This window comes from Varroa jacobsoni, unplaced genomic scaffold (genome assembly GCF_002532875.2).
Source record: "Varroa jacobsoni isolate VJ856 unplaced genomic scaffold, vjacob_1.0 contig00006, whole genome shotgun sequence".
NCBI lineage: Eukaryota > Metazoa > Arthropoda > Arachnida > Mesostigmata > Varroidae > Varroa > Varroa jacobsoni.
Genome location: NW_019214394.1, coordinates 42,433 through 59,655, shown reverse-complemented (window position 1 = coordinate 59,655; position 17,223 = coordinate 42,433). Strand labels below are relative to the sequence as shown.

Sequence of the window (17,223 nt, the reverse complement as noted above, 5' to 3'; positions counted from 1 at the left end):
CTCTTATAATTTCTAAATACATTAAAAACGTTATCTTAAAAAAGAAGTGAGAGGTCTATTTAAGGATCAGAGGTCTTCAGCTGGGTAACTAATTGATTACCTCAAGTTTACATAAATATTTATCACGGCTCAATTTTTTGTGGTGTTCTACTGCAGCCGGATGTGAACCTGTGCTATTTTACTTGTTTCAACGGCATACAACCCGGTATCCTGACCGTGAAGCTATCGAGGAAGCTTCTGTCACATTGCAGCGATTGGCTGAAGAGATTACAAGTCAGGAGAAGAGTCGACTATGCAAACAGGATTTGCACGACCTGTCGAAGTGGCTGTTTCCTTTTGTGCCAGATCAAGATAATATGGTTGCGCCCGAAGGCATCCTTGTCACCGAAGCTCAAGGTTACAAATTTTCGAAAAAAACACTTGCTTTTTTACATAGTGCGAGTGGAAAGGCTGCAATTAGAAGGTCGCAAATTTGCTAATCAAACAGCTCTGTCGAGTGTAACCGACCCCATATACGTAGACTTTGACTTTTCAAATTAGTATAAACAGCTAATATTCAGTAAAGTTTGAAATCGGGGTAAGTTCCGTAGTTCCTGTCCTTTTTGCAGTGAAACGGTTATCGAATCGATTCCCGTCAGTGTTCGCCGAGCAACGACCGTTCCGAGATTCCCCAATTCAGGTCGACTTCACCTCGCGCGCTCGAAGCCGAAGCACAGCATACGCTTTTATGACGCAATGGTACACGAAAGAAGTGTTCAATAGCATCATTGAGCCGCAGATTCGGAACAACGTCAACGATCCGCTATTACAGTTCCATAATGAATGTCGTGATTTACTGAAGGTAAATACAATATCGTTTCAACTATCGGTCAAAATTTAGATTGCGTAGAAATTGGTAGTTTGGAAAGTTTTTAGCATCAGCATAAAAATAGCGTTACTCGCTGAGAATTTTTTTGCAATATCTCTAGCAGTACTCATGAAAATTTGAACTATATTACAATTTAATTTGTTTATGTCAGTCAATGTTAGTATGTAACATTCAATAGTAAGCTGTCGTTAAGTGCTCAAGCCATCGTGAACGGCAATACGGCTACGCAAATTGGACCCGAAATGGAGGCTGCTTGTGGGGGCTCCGTAGCATCATTTTCCAAATGTCGCAAATGTTGGACAGCTGAATTTAAGTCTGGTAGTAGCAGCGTGGTTAACGATGAACGTGCGGAACAAGCTTTCATTAAAACAAGAAACCCATGTCTGGATGTACTCATTTTCATGTTCGAACCTGTAAAAAATTATTCTGGATTTGTGTTTTGTGGCACCTCTATCTGCAGCAGCCCGCTGAGTCTGCTAATCCCACACAATGCACGATGATGCAGTTCGCTGCTATCAATTGCACGATACGTAGCGACGACTGGCGACAGCAGCACTATAAAAATCTCGAGTATAGCATTGGCAATGAGATTGCATACCTCGATTTGCACGAAGCATAACTGCACTATCTTCTTTTAAACTGTCTATTCTAAAGGTGTGGCACGTTGACGGAATGCCCTCCAAGCAATGCCACAAATGTCGTCTAGCTTTGAATTATGATTGGCTATTGTCTCATTTAGAGGTAGTATATGAATAATATTACAGCTTCTGCGTGCGAAAGACGTGTACCCAACGAAAACTATGCACCACACAGTTCTTTCGTAAACCAGCAAATCTTTTCCTCTCGTAGACGCGGCAGGCTGTCAGCCAGTAAAATTGTCGATTTCGCATCTGAAGCTGACATCCTCAGTTTGAGGAATCAGCATGTCCTTTTGCTTGGACCACCAACAGACTGGCAAGTTCGCCCGTCATATCTTCAGACGAGTACACTAAACATGTGCGACTTCATCTGTCCCCACTCAAAAATTGAGAACGGCTATTTACCGTGGTCGATTATCCAGGCAATAAATCCATATTTAAAAGGTTAGCGCTTTACTCAAAGCGGCGCTGCTATTACTAGTCCGCAATAAGCATCGCATATTGCTTACCTTATGTCGATTTACAGTATTTTCAGCAACCTGCTGCTGCTGCTGTGCGATATAGCAAATGGCGAGATTTAACCTCGTTTCTCGGAACACAGCTCGAAACGACAACCAATAACGGAGCATAACTTGGTGCATCTTTTTCTTTTGTCTCGCTCAAGTGCTTTTTTCGGAGAAACCTTACGATCGTATCGTTCAAACTGGATATGCGGATAATCATGTATAAGAAATACTGAGTCGGCTTTTTGTCGTGAATTCGGATGAAGCGTTGTCGATAATGGTCGATGTATGCGAAATATGCGAACTTTCAAAGTGAAGCGAAGATAGAAGCCAGCTACGACCTGCTCTTTCTAAACAGCTCATTGTTGGTTTCGGGCCAGATGAAACATCTGTAGTTCTGAAGGCTGGCCACCAGGTCCATTGAGTGTCTGTGAGTAATACAAGTCTAATTTTCTGCCTCCCGTATTTTTTAAACATGATTCCCGGGTATAAGAGGATGATTCCAACTTTAGTGCGTGAATCTGAATCGCCAGGTCTAACCGCTCGCTTCGATCCATCTTATAGTGATCGCCATCAATCTTTGACTTCACTTGATGCCGTTGAGCCAAAATGGACGCCAGATTGAAGCTCATTTCCGATAGACGTTTGTTTTAGCTTCGCAGTGGCATCAGAGTTGAAGTTAATCTAAAAGGAAAGCAAGCTCCTTCCCGGATTCTGTTGCATTAGATCACTTGCACCACCTGTATGCTATCACTATTCATCCGGCAGATGACAATGGTAGCTCGATTTCGAATTGTTTTAGCATTAAGTTTGCCGTTAATTTTTGCCTACATGTAACAGCAGCGAGCGTTCTGTGTGGCGCAGGAAACGAAGGATGATTTATACTTCTTTTTGTTTGTTTCAGCGAAGGGGAAAATACGTCAAGACACCATCGCAAGTATCGCAACTTGAAGCTAGCACCTATTATTCGAGTCTCCTTGAAACACTTAGCTCGAGACTTGGCAGAAAAGTGACAAAAGGTAATTGACTTCGGTGCAGATTTACGCCGAGGGCGCTACCGTTGCGCATAGTAAATTCTAGTTATTCGTTTTTGGAGTCAGAGACATGCATGCAACTTTTGCATTTTGTGCAGCAAGCAACATGCTTGTGTTTGAGATTTCGATTGCCATACTACTATATATGCCGTTACTGCTTGACGGCCTTGCTGTTGAATCAATAGAAGCAAACTATTTGCGTGCGGCCTACGTGGTAGCGTAGCCGAGTGCTCTAAGCCACTCTCTTAAGGCACCAGTCGTTCTAGTTTTAAATTCCACCGCTGCCGAAGTATTTCCTAACAATAATTGCAATATTATAAATATAGTGGGTATATATATAAAATGAATATGATTCCAAGGCAAGGATCGTTGGCCCTCTATGTAAGATTTTCATCACATATTTAAACATCACATAAAGTGGTACTGTGATCAAGAAATTTTATTTTTGGGACAGTATTTTTTTGAACTAAGCATTTTTGGTTGGTCTGTAGGTAATTTTTAACAAATTATTTTCTAACATTACACAAAGGAGCGTGTTCTACATTTTTCGATTTAAGCTGGCCTAAATTTATAAACAATTCCAGGTGAAATAAAGTTAATGTTCTCACAGTGCAGATACGAAGTAGCTATTATCGGTAAGTCGCCCTGGTGTGCTGTGTTTACCACGGAAGATTTGAAGTTACTCGAATTTCAGGAGGACCTAGATGATTTTTATAAAGACGCTTATGGCAACCACCGCAACTGGCAACAGGCCTGTCCTATCGCTCAAGATCTTTTCGACTACATTATGTGAGTACACTGGTTTTGAATTATTAGTTGCTTTTTAATTTTATTTAAATTTATTATTAACTGAGACAATAGCTCATGAGTATAATAAAGTGATACAAATGATAATGAAATAGCGAGTATCTAATCATTCATTATTAGTTATTACGCGTCCTTAAAGAGGCAAACTTTGTTGCAACTTTTTGTGATCCGACACGTATTGTTACAGTGAAGCAGAGGCACCTTCGTATCCAGAACACAACCCCCGAACGGTTCTGCATTTTAGTCATGCTGGAGCATTCAAAAAGGTACTATTAGGGTCTACGTTTTACTCGAACATACCGTATGAAATAGATATTCGTTAGATTTTCTATTGAGTCAATTCATTATCGCTAAGTTTCTAGGACAAGCAACAACTTGACGATGGTAAACTCAAGTTATTTGGTTATTAGGTGTTGTCGTATTTTGGCGTGGCTCGAGACAATAATACCGGCGACGCACAACCTGCCATGACCTGGGATTCAGTTTGCGCGAAGCGATCCTGGCTGTCATCACAACTGTGCCCGTTCAATGCTAACATACTGTTCGTGATGTACTCATGTCCTGCTTCTGAAGGCGATTCAGCGGAACAACAGTACAAAATGGCTACATTCGTCAACGAACGACTCGTACAACTACCGGCATGCTCGACTGAGTTCTGTCCACTGAGGGAATTCAGAAAGGCTTTCCAGACTACCCCATCGAGCTGTAACATTTCACAGATCTGCTCGTAGCAGGGCAGTAGATAGTAAGCATACAATAATTATATAGGATGGAGATATTTTTTTAAGCGTCATCTTAGCAGTGCTGGTCTATGAGAAAACTATCAACAACCAGTATTTGATTACTTGTTGCAATATGCTACCTAATTGTGTCGAATTGAGGCAAGTTCCTGTTTAGACGCCAACTTGTGAATAGGAACTTCCGTTTCACATGCCTATGACATATGTCATTCATTTGTGGACATTTCAATATGCTCATAAATGTCAAACAGATGGCTAGGTGCTGCTACAAAGTAATTAAGGCAACTAACTTTCGTTAATGTTCAAGAATAGGTTTTAGAGTCAACTATGGAAAAATTAGTAGATGCGGTATGAACGAACGCATGAGGCAACACTACACATTTTTCCATTGAAACTAACTGAGAAACGTATGTGTGGGTAGCTAATTGTATCGTGTGCCTGTTAATAACGAATGAATCAATTATTAATTGAGAAACATTTTAATACACAGATACTTTTACGGTGCGTTTATGAGGGATATTAATAGCATGTTTTTCAGTGGTGATGAGTGTGATATCAATATATAACGTACATTATAGTGTAAAATATAGATAGACGTATTGAAGAATGGACAGAGATTTAGATTTTCGTTATTTGCCTGCGTGTGTTTGTTCTAAACGCCAACCTTGTTGTAATAATAAGTCGAATGTCATCCATCGAGACCATGGATATCGTGGATAGAGCTTCGTCTGTATTGTATGAATATTATGAAGTAAATTCTTCCCGGTGAAATTCTAGTCTGATCATTGTCAAGGGAGGTGTCTTCCGTAATCGAGGCTACCTTGAGTCGGTTGCAGGTATTAATATAGAACGCAGGTCGAACATTTCTATAATTGTAGTTCAATCAGTGACAACTGAAGCAATCTGAAGTAAAGGCTACTGCTTCAAAGCAGCGCCGGTTCATAGCGACTAGGCCCCGTTGTGTGTAAGGGCAGATGTACTATACTACAAATTAATTTTGCTTACCTAAAGTAGACGGATGGAAGGGTACATACATACATAATGTAAGTGAAGCTGTACATGTTCTTGTTGAAAACTGAATAAACTATTACAGCGCTTTTTATGTGATAAGGGTCGAGCTATTGATCACATTTAAACAACTACAACACAAGTCGCCTTGAGGAACAAATATATTTTTATTTTGTACAAATCTTCAGCTATGTTTCGGTTTCGCATTTTTTTAAATTCAGTTAATTATTTATGAACGTGTCTGAATGAAATAGTACGCCTGTATTTACTCATAAATCGACTTTACAATTTACTGATTTTTGAAAATGAAAGCAACTTAACATTGTTTGGTTGCAAAGTCTGTTGTTTTTTGAATAAATTTTTTTCCTTAATTGCGAAACAGGGCGGTGTCAATTTTTTCCAAAATACTCACTGACATCACCATCATTATATTACATTGCGTTTATTGTAATAAACCACTGATTATATGTTTATATATACGTATGTTTTAATACATAATAATTTAATATTTCTAATAATCTAGTTCCTATCAGGATTGAAGCTAGCAAGTGACTGATGGGACTCACTGTTATTTTCAGTGGTAGTATTTCCATTGGGTTGCCATGGCGATCTATATGAAATTTGAGCATTGCTGCTACCGAATTTTGAGGCCACAGTACTACTACTACAGCCTATTTCATTTGGTCTTTTTCTTGATTCTATTTTTCCTTCGGGGTGTTGTCCACCCGTTGTTCCACTGCAATGTACATATTTATACTACATGGCCTGATGCAAAGACTTGGCCCTATTCTTGCACGACGGATAAACGCTTTGGACGTACAAGGGTAAATTAAGTTCTCCTCTATTTAGTTTCATGTACCCATAATATCCTTTCTTCTGATGACACATCCCTGCAATCCGTTAGTTAAATCTGGACAACCTGGCATATAGGCAGTTCTCGACTGTTCGAAATTATTCAATTTAGTTATACATATAACGATCGATGTCATGCTTAAGGGATTTCTTTAAGGGAAAAGGGGTGCTTAGCAAAATTCTTTTCGTGGCACTAAGTTTCAGGAATTACACTAGTAGCTGAAAGTTTTACCTAAACCATTTCCTGTTAATAAGCCCTTTGAATTTACTGTACACGCCCATCTAGCCCCCTAACCCGAATACTTACTCGGTAAATCTCTAACAATGGCTTTTCTCTGACCCACAAGCCATAACTATCGGCCGCTTTCATAAACGGCCATAACTTTTTATTTCTATTATTACACAAATACATTGCTACTATTGATTAAAGAGGTTTCGTATCGTTCACTAGAATATAGGATTATTTGTCTATTGAGACGACGACGATTCAGGCACCCACAAGTCCCATCTTAACCCATTTCTAACAAGCCAACGTAAACTTCGTACCTATACGACACACTTAATTCTGTCAACGCCAATGACTTTCACGATGTCTTCAAATATACACACACCCATGACATTTATACAATCCTGGGTCATAAATGAACTACAACAGCTATACAGATGTTGCTGTTGATGAAAAGGCGAATTATACTGTCAAAAACATACCAAAAGTGGGTTTCCTCCGGTCGTGTTTTTTTCTAGTTCTTTTGCATTACTGGCTTTAGTAGGTCTGCTTGAGTTCTTACGATCCTCATGTTCATGATCAGTAACCATGATGATTTTGCTGCATACAATCATTTGGGTATCGGAGTGATGCTTCGAGTTCGAGAGTTAAAAAAAATCCCATACGGCGAGTAACTGGTAACGCAAAGGAAAACTGATACGAAATGATGCCTGGCGGGAGGATCAGTTGCATTTTCAAAAGCCATTTAAAGAATAATTACGTTTTCGCGGAGATCAATAGCTTTCGGTTCGTTGAACGACCCCAGCCTACCCGTCGCGTCAACTCCGCGCACAGCGAAGAAAATTCGATGTCCATCTTTGAACTGGGTGAATGTGCAGGCCATTGGAAGGCGAAGTGAGCCCACCTCTCCAACCTTGTTCCACGTAGAAGTCGATGGCGGATCGTTGGTTTCAACGTATGAATACACCTGGTACTTCTCTGTATCCGCGTATCGAACGCCCGGCTGCTTCTTGGCGTCGAATGTTACAACGATACCCTTTTGCGTTCTACAAAAACAATCATAAAAAAGGAAAACGCACGTTAGAGTGTGAAGTAGATACTGCGCGCGAAAGCCGTGTGCCGGCTTCATCAGTTGCTAGAACAGATTTAACACAGCGCTGCTTCAATAGATATGCACCTTCCTGATAATAATACGCTCCAAGTTTTTGCAACTATTCTATGTCGCTCTATTATTGCTGGAGCACTAGCGTAAAGAAGCTTAGTTTGTTGCAATGTTAGGCGAAACCGATACATATGCAGATACGGTATTTAATCAGGTCATTACTATAAAGCAAAGCTGATAAGCCCGTACTACATTTAATGATAGAACTGAACGTTATACAAGTCAACACGTACGGTTTGCTGCCTTTTACTTACCTCTTAATCTGCTGAATGATCGGTGCTGGCGGTGTACTCAGTGTTCCCTGGTCGGTATACGTTGGAGTGGGTGGAAGCGGCGCAGGATGCTTTAATCTGAGCTGCGTACTTCGGCGCTGTTGGGCGATTAGAAAACCCAATAATATTTTTCCATTATTACTATTATTATTATTATTATTTATTGATCTTTTTCTATTTCACTGAAAACGAGCTTTACCCACTTATTCAAAGCACTTCCTATGGTTAATTAAGAACTAAAAGTATCAAATGCAATTCTACATCTAACGGACTGTAATACTTCACAGAATGTCTCTATATAAGCTCGATAACACCGAACTCTTCTAGCTTTTTCAGGTAAGCACCCTGTATTTCAAACTTACCCCTTGTACGTTGCTACTGCTTTCACTTGTTTGATGGACTGGCTGTTGGGCCTGTTGCGTTTGTATCGGTCGCATAACGATATCGGGGGGTAAGTGAACCGTAGGTGTGGTCCCGCTTCCTGTGACTAGTGTCCCTGTAGTGGCATGCTGTTGTGACTGTCTTGGAGAAGTTATCGTCTGTCCCCCATGCGAAACGGATACTGTCGTTGCCACCTGCGTTGAAGGAGGCAGTACCCGTTGAACGACTTGTGTTGCAGCTATCATTGTGCCACGAGGACGCATAACTGCAGTGGGCACTCTTGCGACAGGTGCAGCCACTCGTAGTCTAGCCTGTGCCGTACTGCCAACTACCGTAGCAGCGCGTACAGGTGTGACGGGACCCCTTGGTAGCTGCTGAATTGAGTTTGGTACGACAGCGCGTAAAGCACTGGCCGGTACAATCCCCCCAACAGGGATAGCTGCGGCAGTAGCCGGTGTGGGCCTTCGAACTACTCCAGCAACTTGTGGTGTTCGCGTTGCTAACAAAGTGGAGGATCGAACAGGTGAGGATGCTGGTTCCACTCGAACCGGTTCGTCATCGGTTAGATCAATGACAGCGTTGGAGTCAATTTGTGGTTTTACAGGTGCCGCTGTAGAAGGCGATCGTGCCTGGAGTGCCTGCGATCACATATTCATTGCATATAATATGAGTGATGAAATATTATGAAGGCCGTGTAGTATTGTATTCTATTTGGGCTACGCCTAGGTCTAAATGCCTATCATATTGTTCGTCTTAAATAAATAATGTGTAAATGGGCTAGGAGAAAAATATAAGAACCGGGGGGGAAGGGCTTGGACTTTTGGCATCTTCTAGGAATGTACCGCGTTGAGCATTGGTGTAGACTGCCGAGCCCCAGGTTGTGGTAAACGAGGACGGCCGCGTCCCACAATAGGCAACGACTGCGGCACCACCTGGCGGACGACGCCAGCTCCAGTCAGACCTGGCGGCGACTGTTGGACTTGTTGGCTTTGTTGTTGTTGCTGACGCGCAAGTGCTGCAGATGGCCCTGGAGCAGCTAGGCTTTGTTGCTGGGGTGGCGCCATCTGAGTAGTCTGTGGTGCATTAGAGGCGACGGCAACATGTGGCGCAGCTGGTACACAAGGCTGTACTGAAGCAACCTGAATCGCGGCGTGCCGCACAGAGTTTGCGTATTTACAACTGTTTAGACGACATGAGACATCCCGATGCAATTGCTCCATGAGAAGTGCGTGAGCCGCGATTTTCTCGAACATTCTGCACACATCGACCGCATGATCGTAAAAAAAAATCGTTTTTAGCCAGAGACTACCGAACGAACATCGAGTAATAACAACGCTATGCTAAACGTCAACCGTCACTTACAGGAAAAAAACTGCAAATAGCTACAAATCAAAATACACTCCACCATGTGAAAAGCACAAAAGATATTGTAAACCCAGATTTACTTGTGGAATATGACGGTCTGAGCTTTTGCCAAATTTCCGAGTTTTTGACTGATATCCTGAGCGATAAGTTCACCGTAATTATTCAGCAACATCTGCAGGTTCCGTCTACCCATGAGAACTGGAGGACTAGCTGAAGGAGAGGCTGAGTCACCCTTTGCAAGATCCACCTTTCGGGGTGAGTACTTCATCTGTAAGGAAAACATTGGTACGATGAACACAATCATGATACAGGAGGGCCTTTGCTTAGGTCTAAGTAATTTAAAGTTAAGTGTACAGTAATATCCTATATTATAACTGGTGTAGGATAATGCCACAAATACACATGACTGAGCACTTGATAATGACAATAATAAGGTTGTTCGATTTCTTACCAAATAACGCAAAATGAATGTATTGTTCCAATGACAAGAGTTCACCTACCCTTGCTTGAGTTTTGATTTCATCGAGAGCCATCTTCTTACTGGGTCCGGGTTTTTCGAGAAGACCTTCGCTAGCCCTTTTTAGCAATGAGCTGCGTAACGTTCTTCTTTCGCTGTCGGTAGCCGACTCTGATGACCCCGCTAAGCTTTCAGTGCTTTTTTGCGATGCTGGTGATGAAATTGAGATCTCTTTTTCGTGTTGAATTTCAGCTCGCTCATCATTTACGGGCTTAACTTTGGCAGGCTTCCTCGAGTTTTGTTTTGCAGGTCCTGTTTCACTACCATCTTGCCCAAATATAGCTGCAACTTCTCTTCGCGTCGAATCTTGACTGTCTGTCTCTGTTTCTTCGACAATGCACTGTCCAAGTTTGTTCCTAAGACTAAATCTAACCCCCGTAGATGTGTTAGGCCGAGAGATTTCTTTGACCGCTTCGTCGGTTGTCTGACCGATTTTCGTTCCCGCAGTGTCGTCCTGTATAACTTCGTCTTCCATTTCGATATCATCGTTTATAAGTGCGAATTGTATAGTTGTTTCGATTTCAGCATCCTTATCAATTTCTTCAGTAAAGGCGATAACCCCGTTCTTTCTACGATTTTCGGTAGTAGCGCTAGTGTTTTTAGGCTCGTCCATAACCACTTCCGCTTCTAGGTTAAGATGCCCATTACTAATTGTTCCGATACCATCTACTGACCTGGATTTTGCCGTTGTCGCCGCCAGCGTCGTGCTATCGTCAGGCACGTGTACGAATAGCACGGGTTCACTAGAATCGTCTAAAACTTCCGCACCTATATTAGTGTTATCACCTGCTTTTGAAGCACTGTCCTCAGATTCGATAGTTTCAACGGGCTCGATAGCGTCGCCCTTAGAAACAACGGGTGGCAAGCTAGAGGCAAAATTCCCGCTATCCTTCTTGTTGAGATGCTTCTCTGGCTCATGATTGCTATTTGCTGTCGAAAGAACTGTTGTATCAAAGGAGGTTTCATTCTCCACGTAATCTTCCGCTGCGCCATCGTCAACCACCTGACAATTCTGTAAGCAACAAAGAAAAGAGACAGAAAACTAATGCGTAACCCGTTATATAATAGATCTTCCGCTTGATTTTTATTTTAAAAATATCATAATGTGTTTGTTCCCCAGTTGCAGAAACGTTAATATAAAATGTTCAAATTTACCTCTTCGGCTGAAGGACTTCTATCTTCGTCTTCTCTGGATTGTCTATTTTTACTTAGCTCCTCGTCCGCTGATTTCTCATCTAATGTCGCTCTAAACGCAAGAGAAGGTATTTCGACGGATGCTTTTTTTTCCTCTGATTCTATTTTCTGACCTGGCAGGAACATTAATGGAACGGCATGAGCCTTCAGCCGTCGCATTTTTTTCTGGTCGGTGTCTGGAAATAGCAAGCCAAACATAAAAAGCATTGTCAATAAAAAAAGTCGCAATCCTTCGTTCTTCGTTCTGTTTAATATAACGTAGGTCGTATTGTTGCCATTTACAATTCAGTCTAATTTGATTGACAATAATTCTCAGTCATAAAGCCAGATTAACTGAGAACTATATTCTGTAGTTTTTGCTGCTGAAAGCTTCGTCGATCTTATAATCATGCATAGATGAGAATGTGACGCTCTGACGCATGTAAAACGCTGTAAGAAGTGTTGATGGCTACGTCAAGATGGTAAACAACTGCTACCTGCCCTAAGATGTGATGACTGTAAAAGGAATTAATGAGCGAAAATGAAGATGGCATCCTCACCGCGAATTGAAACAACAATGCTTTTTGTTTTAATGATTACTCCTCAGAGGTAAGATTAAGGTATCTTACCTTAGGTTTAAATATTTACATCAAACACCAATTCAACTTGATAACACTATCTGATCATATAAAGTAAACATTTGCATTTAGTGTTTCTACTTTGTGTAGAAGCTCTTACCAATGTGCTGGTACGCATTTGGTGGGAAATGCCTTGCGCAAACAAAGGATGTTTCGGGCGTAATTACATCCTCGGGAACCCCCGCCAAACGCAGCCATCGCGATCGGAGTTCGTTCCGTAGCTTTTTTTCTGACGAATCACATGGTTCGCTGCCGGTAGGGTCCACATCTGGAATTCTATTCGAGATAAAATAGTTATTTATCGTTCCGCATTAGATTTAACATTTTTTGCTGCGATCACAGTTGGCTGAAACGTCACGGTTGCAATTGATCTTTGCCGAAGAACGTTCCAAGAGTACACACACGATAAATACTGTTGTGTTCAGTATTGCAAACCAGTAACAGAGAATAATCAAATATATTATTTCTATCAAAATACATATTAAAATATTCTGTTGCTCTTAGAGCTTTTTTTCGTAAACTCGAATATCGAAAATATCACGAGAAATTAGAGTTAGCAGGACTAGAAGCGAATGGATAAGTTACAAATGAGATTGAAAACTTCACGACATTCGAATTTATTTATGTGCATAACAAGATACACGAATGTTTCGCAGATCGCGGCTATTAAGAGAACGTCGTACTGCGCTCGCCTGAATGACATCTGGGTAGTAGTAATTTATTAACTGTCAAATGTGTCAACTTTTCTAGAGTTTTAAAGAAAAGATATATAAAATCGCCCCTGGTAGCACGAAGCTTCTCAATTTTTATCAAATGGATTCAGCACGAAAACGAAAGCAAGGCCAAATTTAGGGCATGATTAAAAATCCAGTACGTGATTTCTGTTTGAGTTATATTTTGAGACGCTGGTAAAAACTGAATTAAGACTCTTGTGGCGCAAATCGCGAAAAAATCGCGTTTTTCGAATCTGTAACTTCGCCGCGTATTTTTGTGATTCGAACTAAGTAGGCCGTTAATGACCGCACGGTAATATAAACAATATTACAATATTATCTTTACAACAATACAAAAACGTAGTTTCCTATAATTTTTGGAATAGAACACGTAATAGGAAAGTTCCTATCACATAAAATTTGTTTTCCAATCATTATTCCTCACCTTGAAGTACAAGAAAACTTGGGCACCCGAGCTATCCAACAGAAAATGTCCAAATATGTAATCTACTAATGTAATTAAATACAATGTCCTCATTCACGCTCAGGATTCCTATAAATATAATTCCATTCATAGTTAGAAATCATCTTGGGAGTAACATGCATTCAATGTTCTGATGTTTATGTGAGAGAACAAGAAATAGTGAATCGATGTCTAGTTTTTAATGTCAACGCATCATAAAAAATTACGCAAATAATTAAGGAAAATCAGTAAAACACGTGCAGGGATTTCTCTTGAGACTTTTCGGATGCGTGAGGATAATCTTGCGAAAATCACTCGAGCTCGTTTCGAAATAAGGAAGTTGTTTCGCATTTAGAGGAACTCCAACAACGTGGAATCTCGTACTTAATTATATTTGTTTTCGACAAATTTGACGTTGTTTTGATATAGAACCAAGAAAATTTATTACACGATATATTATACCCAACAGATTTAAGCCTAATGAAAAGGCTTATCACACATGGAAAAATGTAAACATTCTTTTTCCAGCTCTGAAGATTATACACTTTTTTCTTTATCTAAAGGGTAGGTTCAAAGGTCCAACTATGGATTCCAATTAACCAAACCCTTTTTGGGGCTATTAGTAATAGACTCGATTACTGCGAGCATATCTTAAACAATCTATACGTCACACTATTGTATACTAGAAAGTGTTCCCGCGCACGCAATTTTCGTTGCTTAGAATGTTTGGTGTGTGGTGAAAGGCTAGCGCCCATTCCCGCCCTCGCATTACATTCGATTTTGGACCGACTACGAACCTGTGCATGCTAATTTTGGCTGGGGTTTTCCCATTGGGGCATCCTAAAACACAACATCGCCGGCACTCCTGAGTGGCGCTCATCTCCTAGCCCGCAGCCGGCCTGAATCACATAGAAACACTCAGTCCTAAAATTTGTGTTCGACTTCACTATTATAAACAGCCGCTCAAAACCATAGAGACGGTTCGTCGAGTAAAACGCTAAACGCAGAACGGGGCTCCGTGTTGACTCTTTGCTTTGAGCTTTATCCGCCAGGGGGCGCTCGAGGCTAAGAAATATACATATTGCATTGCGCCGATACAGTTCACTGTGAGATGAAACAGATAGTATTTTTACATTTACCGCAGTTTTTCTATCTGCCTGGTCGCACATGCACGTCGCCGTCTCGATTTTGCGGAGGAAAAATGCCAAAAACGTGAAAAAGTTTTCCTGCGAGGCCAAAACTGCTAGCCCGTTACCATAGGAACCGTTTTGGCGATTGGACGCATTTTGACCCGAGCGCATGCGCGAGTACTGCTGTAAGCTGAGAGTGACAACTCGCTTGAAAAGCGTGTTTGGTTGCTTAAAACATTTGCCCGAGCAAATATCGAATTTTGCTTTGCGCTCACTGTATGCCGCCATCTCATCCTCCAACACTCGCAGTTGCTGTTTTTGGTAGATTGGCGTTTACGCAAAGGTGGTAACGGCGCGCTCTATACTAGCCATCGATGCAACTGGCCTAAGCATCAGAAGCAATAAGTTAGTGTGAATATTCGCACACACGGGCACAGGAAGGCGGCAGGTCCTCTGGTTGTCGGAGTTTAACCGACGCCAGGAGGAACGGATTAGAAGCGCGGATCTAGGCTCATTGATCAAAGTCTGCTGAAAGGTTGCGCGGGTCATCTGCCGCTATAAACATCCATCTGATCACATTGATTTAAATCAAAGAAAACATATTCTACATCGATTCTTGACCGGTAGCAAGGAGCACTGATTTTAGCATAGCTTCTTTAAGAATATCCGCCGATATATAAGATTTAATCTGGTGAAAATAAAAAACATATACCTACATATACGTTGGTTCTATGTATATTTCTAGACACAGCCCTAACGTTTCTTCGTTTTTTTTCAAGGTGCAACTGAATCTAAAAAATTAAGTCCAACATCTCACCCTGTTTGTACGAGTGTTTATCATCTTGTGTAAACAGTTTTCGTCTTTGAAGAGTACGTTATAAACAATAACAACACTTACATTTTATACCGGGCACTCCATGGTTGTTTTTTATGTTTGCCCCATGTGCTTTTATCATCATTTTGTGTTCTGTGTGGTTTATTACAAAGGCACCGCTTCTGTGCACAAGACATTACAGGTACGGTCATTTTGCAGATAGTGTCTGCCAACGTTGTCTACTTGCAACTTAAACAATGTTTATGTGAAAGTGTGCGTGATGATGAATGCGCCACTTGCGTAACCTGTACGTCGTTTGGCCCGATGAGATGAGGGTATGGGATCATCAGCAGTGTAGGTATACCATGGAAATACGAGTCTGTATACACATAAGTGTAGCTACTTGAACCACCGGAGCTCTCTTTGCGCTAATGAGTTCTCCTTTGATCGGTAGCCATAAAGCTAATTAGCATTACCGTGGAATGAAAAATACCATTTTCATGGTGGTATCATCATTCACAGTGCTTTTTAACTAACCGTTGGAAGACTCAGTGCGCTTTTACAAGTGTCTCCCCATTATTGGATGCACGTATATCTACCAACTTTGGTCTATTATACCAAGCAGTCAGACAAACACGAGTGGAAATGTGAGCAAACGCTACGAGCGCGCCCTGGTGGACCAGATGCCAAACAACCCGGCCTATACCCCAGGCCGTTATCACCACTGGGTCGTAGGCGCTGCCAACGCCCAGCACTTGCCACACGGCTGTACCAAAAGTGGCGCTGTTGTAGTAGCGAGCTTACCAGCCACTTTGCCACTTTACTTGACTAACTACTACTGCAACAGCCCGCTTTAGCATGCCACCCAGAAAAAGCAAGGGACGTCCATAAAGAGTTTCCCAGCAAGAGCAGACAAAGATGCCGTTGGCAGTAACCGCCTACGCGAGGTGTAACGGGGACTAGCTACATTCTATAAAAAGCGTGTCTGTACAAAAAAAGTTAAATTTTTCATATGATTGTTTTCAAGGTCCAGTTCAGTTCATAGCAGCGTAGATTTGTAAAGCCTTAAACCGAGGATAATAGAACGCATGCAATAGAACAAGTGCCGCAAAACTTAGAACTAATCCTCTGACCGCCGATCAGTTCGACCGTTTCCGCACAGTAGTACTATGTTTACAATAAGGGCTAGGTGGCTAGATTCAGGATCAAACTGTTAGCAATGTCAAAGCTCACTGTTCTATTCCACTTAGCATTACAGGTCGCCAGAATGAACAAGCACACCAGTACCGTTGAAACTAGCGATTTATTGAAGACCTCAACTTGACGGGGATACATGAGACACATTGCTCGTCACAAATGCACATAGGCTTCACCGGCATGTGCGCTCAGTATGAATTAAGCAGGAAACTGGCCCCGACAAAATCCATAAATTAAAAATACACTCATGACCAGCATACCACCTCACGGATATACTTCAACTCACCTTAATAATTGAAAATAGCTAAGGGCACGGTTTAATATCAGCTTGCAGGTGTACGACGCCACGCGACCCCTAGCGAGCACTAGGTCATCACTGCATCAAAATAGATGATACATGTGCAGACAGACTCCACAGCTAGTGATGACGTGCTTGCCACAAGATTGCAGGGCAGCTTGTTGGATTCCATTTGTACGTGGCTAAATTTGTTGATGTACCATCGCTTAAGAAAGAGAATACTCGCCCCATCCCAAATGCAATGCAGTGGCAGTCACTTCACTTTGTCATCATCATGATCATCGTCGCTGCCACCAGCATCACTATCATCACCAACATTATCGTAACAGATGTATGTTGGTGAATACCACTTCTCTTTCAAGTAGAGAAGCCTGGTTCGCAGGTGGTGTTAGCCAATTAGCCAACTTGTCAAATCAGCGTGTAA

General features: G+C 41.6%; 2 protein-coding genes across 11 annotated transcripts in view; one reads left to right on the top strand and one right to left on the bottom strand.

The window, feature by feature from the left end:
* Window positions 1–5,700, top strand: part of LOC111270552 (multiple inositol polyphosphate phosphatase 1) — a 36,947-nt gene extending 31,247 nt beyond the window's left edge. For all 9 annotated transcript variants that reach the window (XM_086972524.1, XM_022850824.2, XM_022850827.2 and 6 more), the window contains 6 exons: window positions 157–396; window positions 609–841; window positions 2,914–3,028; window positions 3,628–3,832; window positions 4,038–4,116; window positions 4,261–5,700. In XM_086972524.1, coding sequence (XP_086828650.1) covers window positions 157–396; window positions 609–841; window positions 2,914–3,028; window positions 3,628–3,832; window positions 4,038–4,116; window positions 4,261–4,581 — 1,193 coding nt within the window. In that variant the 3' untranslated portion in view covers window positions 4,582–5,700. The remainder of the gene's footprint in view (window positions 1–156; window positions 397–608; window positions 842–2,913; window positions 3,029–3,627; window positions 3,833–4,037; window positions 4,117–4,260) is intronic.
* Window positions 5,701–5,741: 41 nt separating this feature from the next.
* On the bottom strand, window positions 5,742–16,925 carry wde (Fibronectin-III type domain-containing protein windei). 2 transcript variants are annotated; one of them, XM_086972523.1, is made up of 9 exons: window positions 16,788–16,925; window positions 12,285–12,460; window positions 11,529–11,743; window positions 10,357–11,385; window positions 9,937–10,124; window positions 9,334–9,745; window positions 8,473–9,129; window positions 8,093–8,208; window positions 5,742–7,722 (listed from the first exon to the last, which is right to left on the bottom strand). In XM_086972523.1, exons 3-9 carry the CDS (start codon window positions 11,724–11,726, stop codon window positions 7,422–7,424), a joined length of 2,901 nt encoding a protein of 966 aa, XP_086828649.1. In that variant the 5' UTR covers window positions 11,727–11,743; window positions 12,285–12,460; window positions 16,788–16,925; the 3' UTR covers window positions 5,742–7,421. The 2 variants fall into 2 exon arrangements, with proteins under 2 accessions (XP_086828649.1, XP_022706555.1); XM_022850820.2 differs by lacking the exon at window positions 16,788–16,925 and adding an exon at window positions 14,158–14,364.
* Between the last annotated feature and the right edge of the window lie 298 nt (window positions 16,926–17,223).

Excerpts from the sequence above, each read along its gene's own strand:
- wde (XM_022850820.2), bottom strand. The coding sequence starts at position 14,240 with ATGAGCGCCACTCAGGAGTGCCGGCGATGTTGTGTTTTAGGATGCCCC. Across the intron at positions 11,386-11,528 it reads GAAGTCCTTCAGCCGAAGAG|AATTGTCAGGTGGTTGACGA; the intron begins GTAAATTTGAAC and ends TGTTGCTTACAG. Across the intron at positions 9,746-9,936 it reads CAGACCGTCATATTCCACAA|AATGTTCGAGAAAATCGCGG; the intron begins GTAAATCTGGGT and ends CGATGTGTGCAG.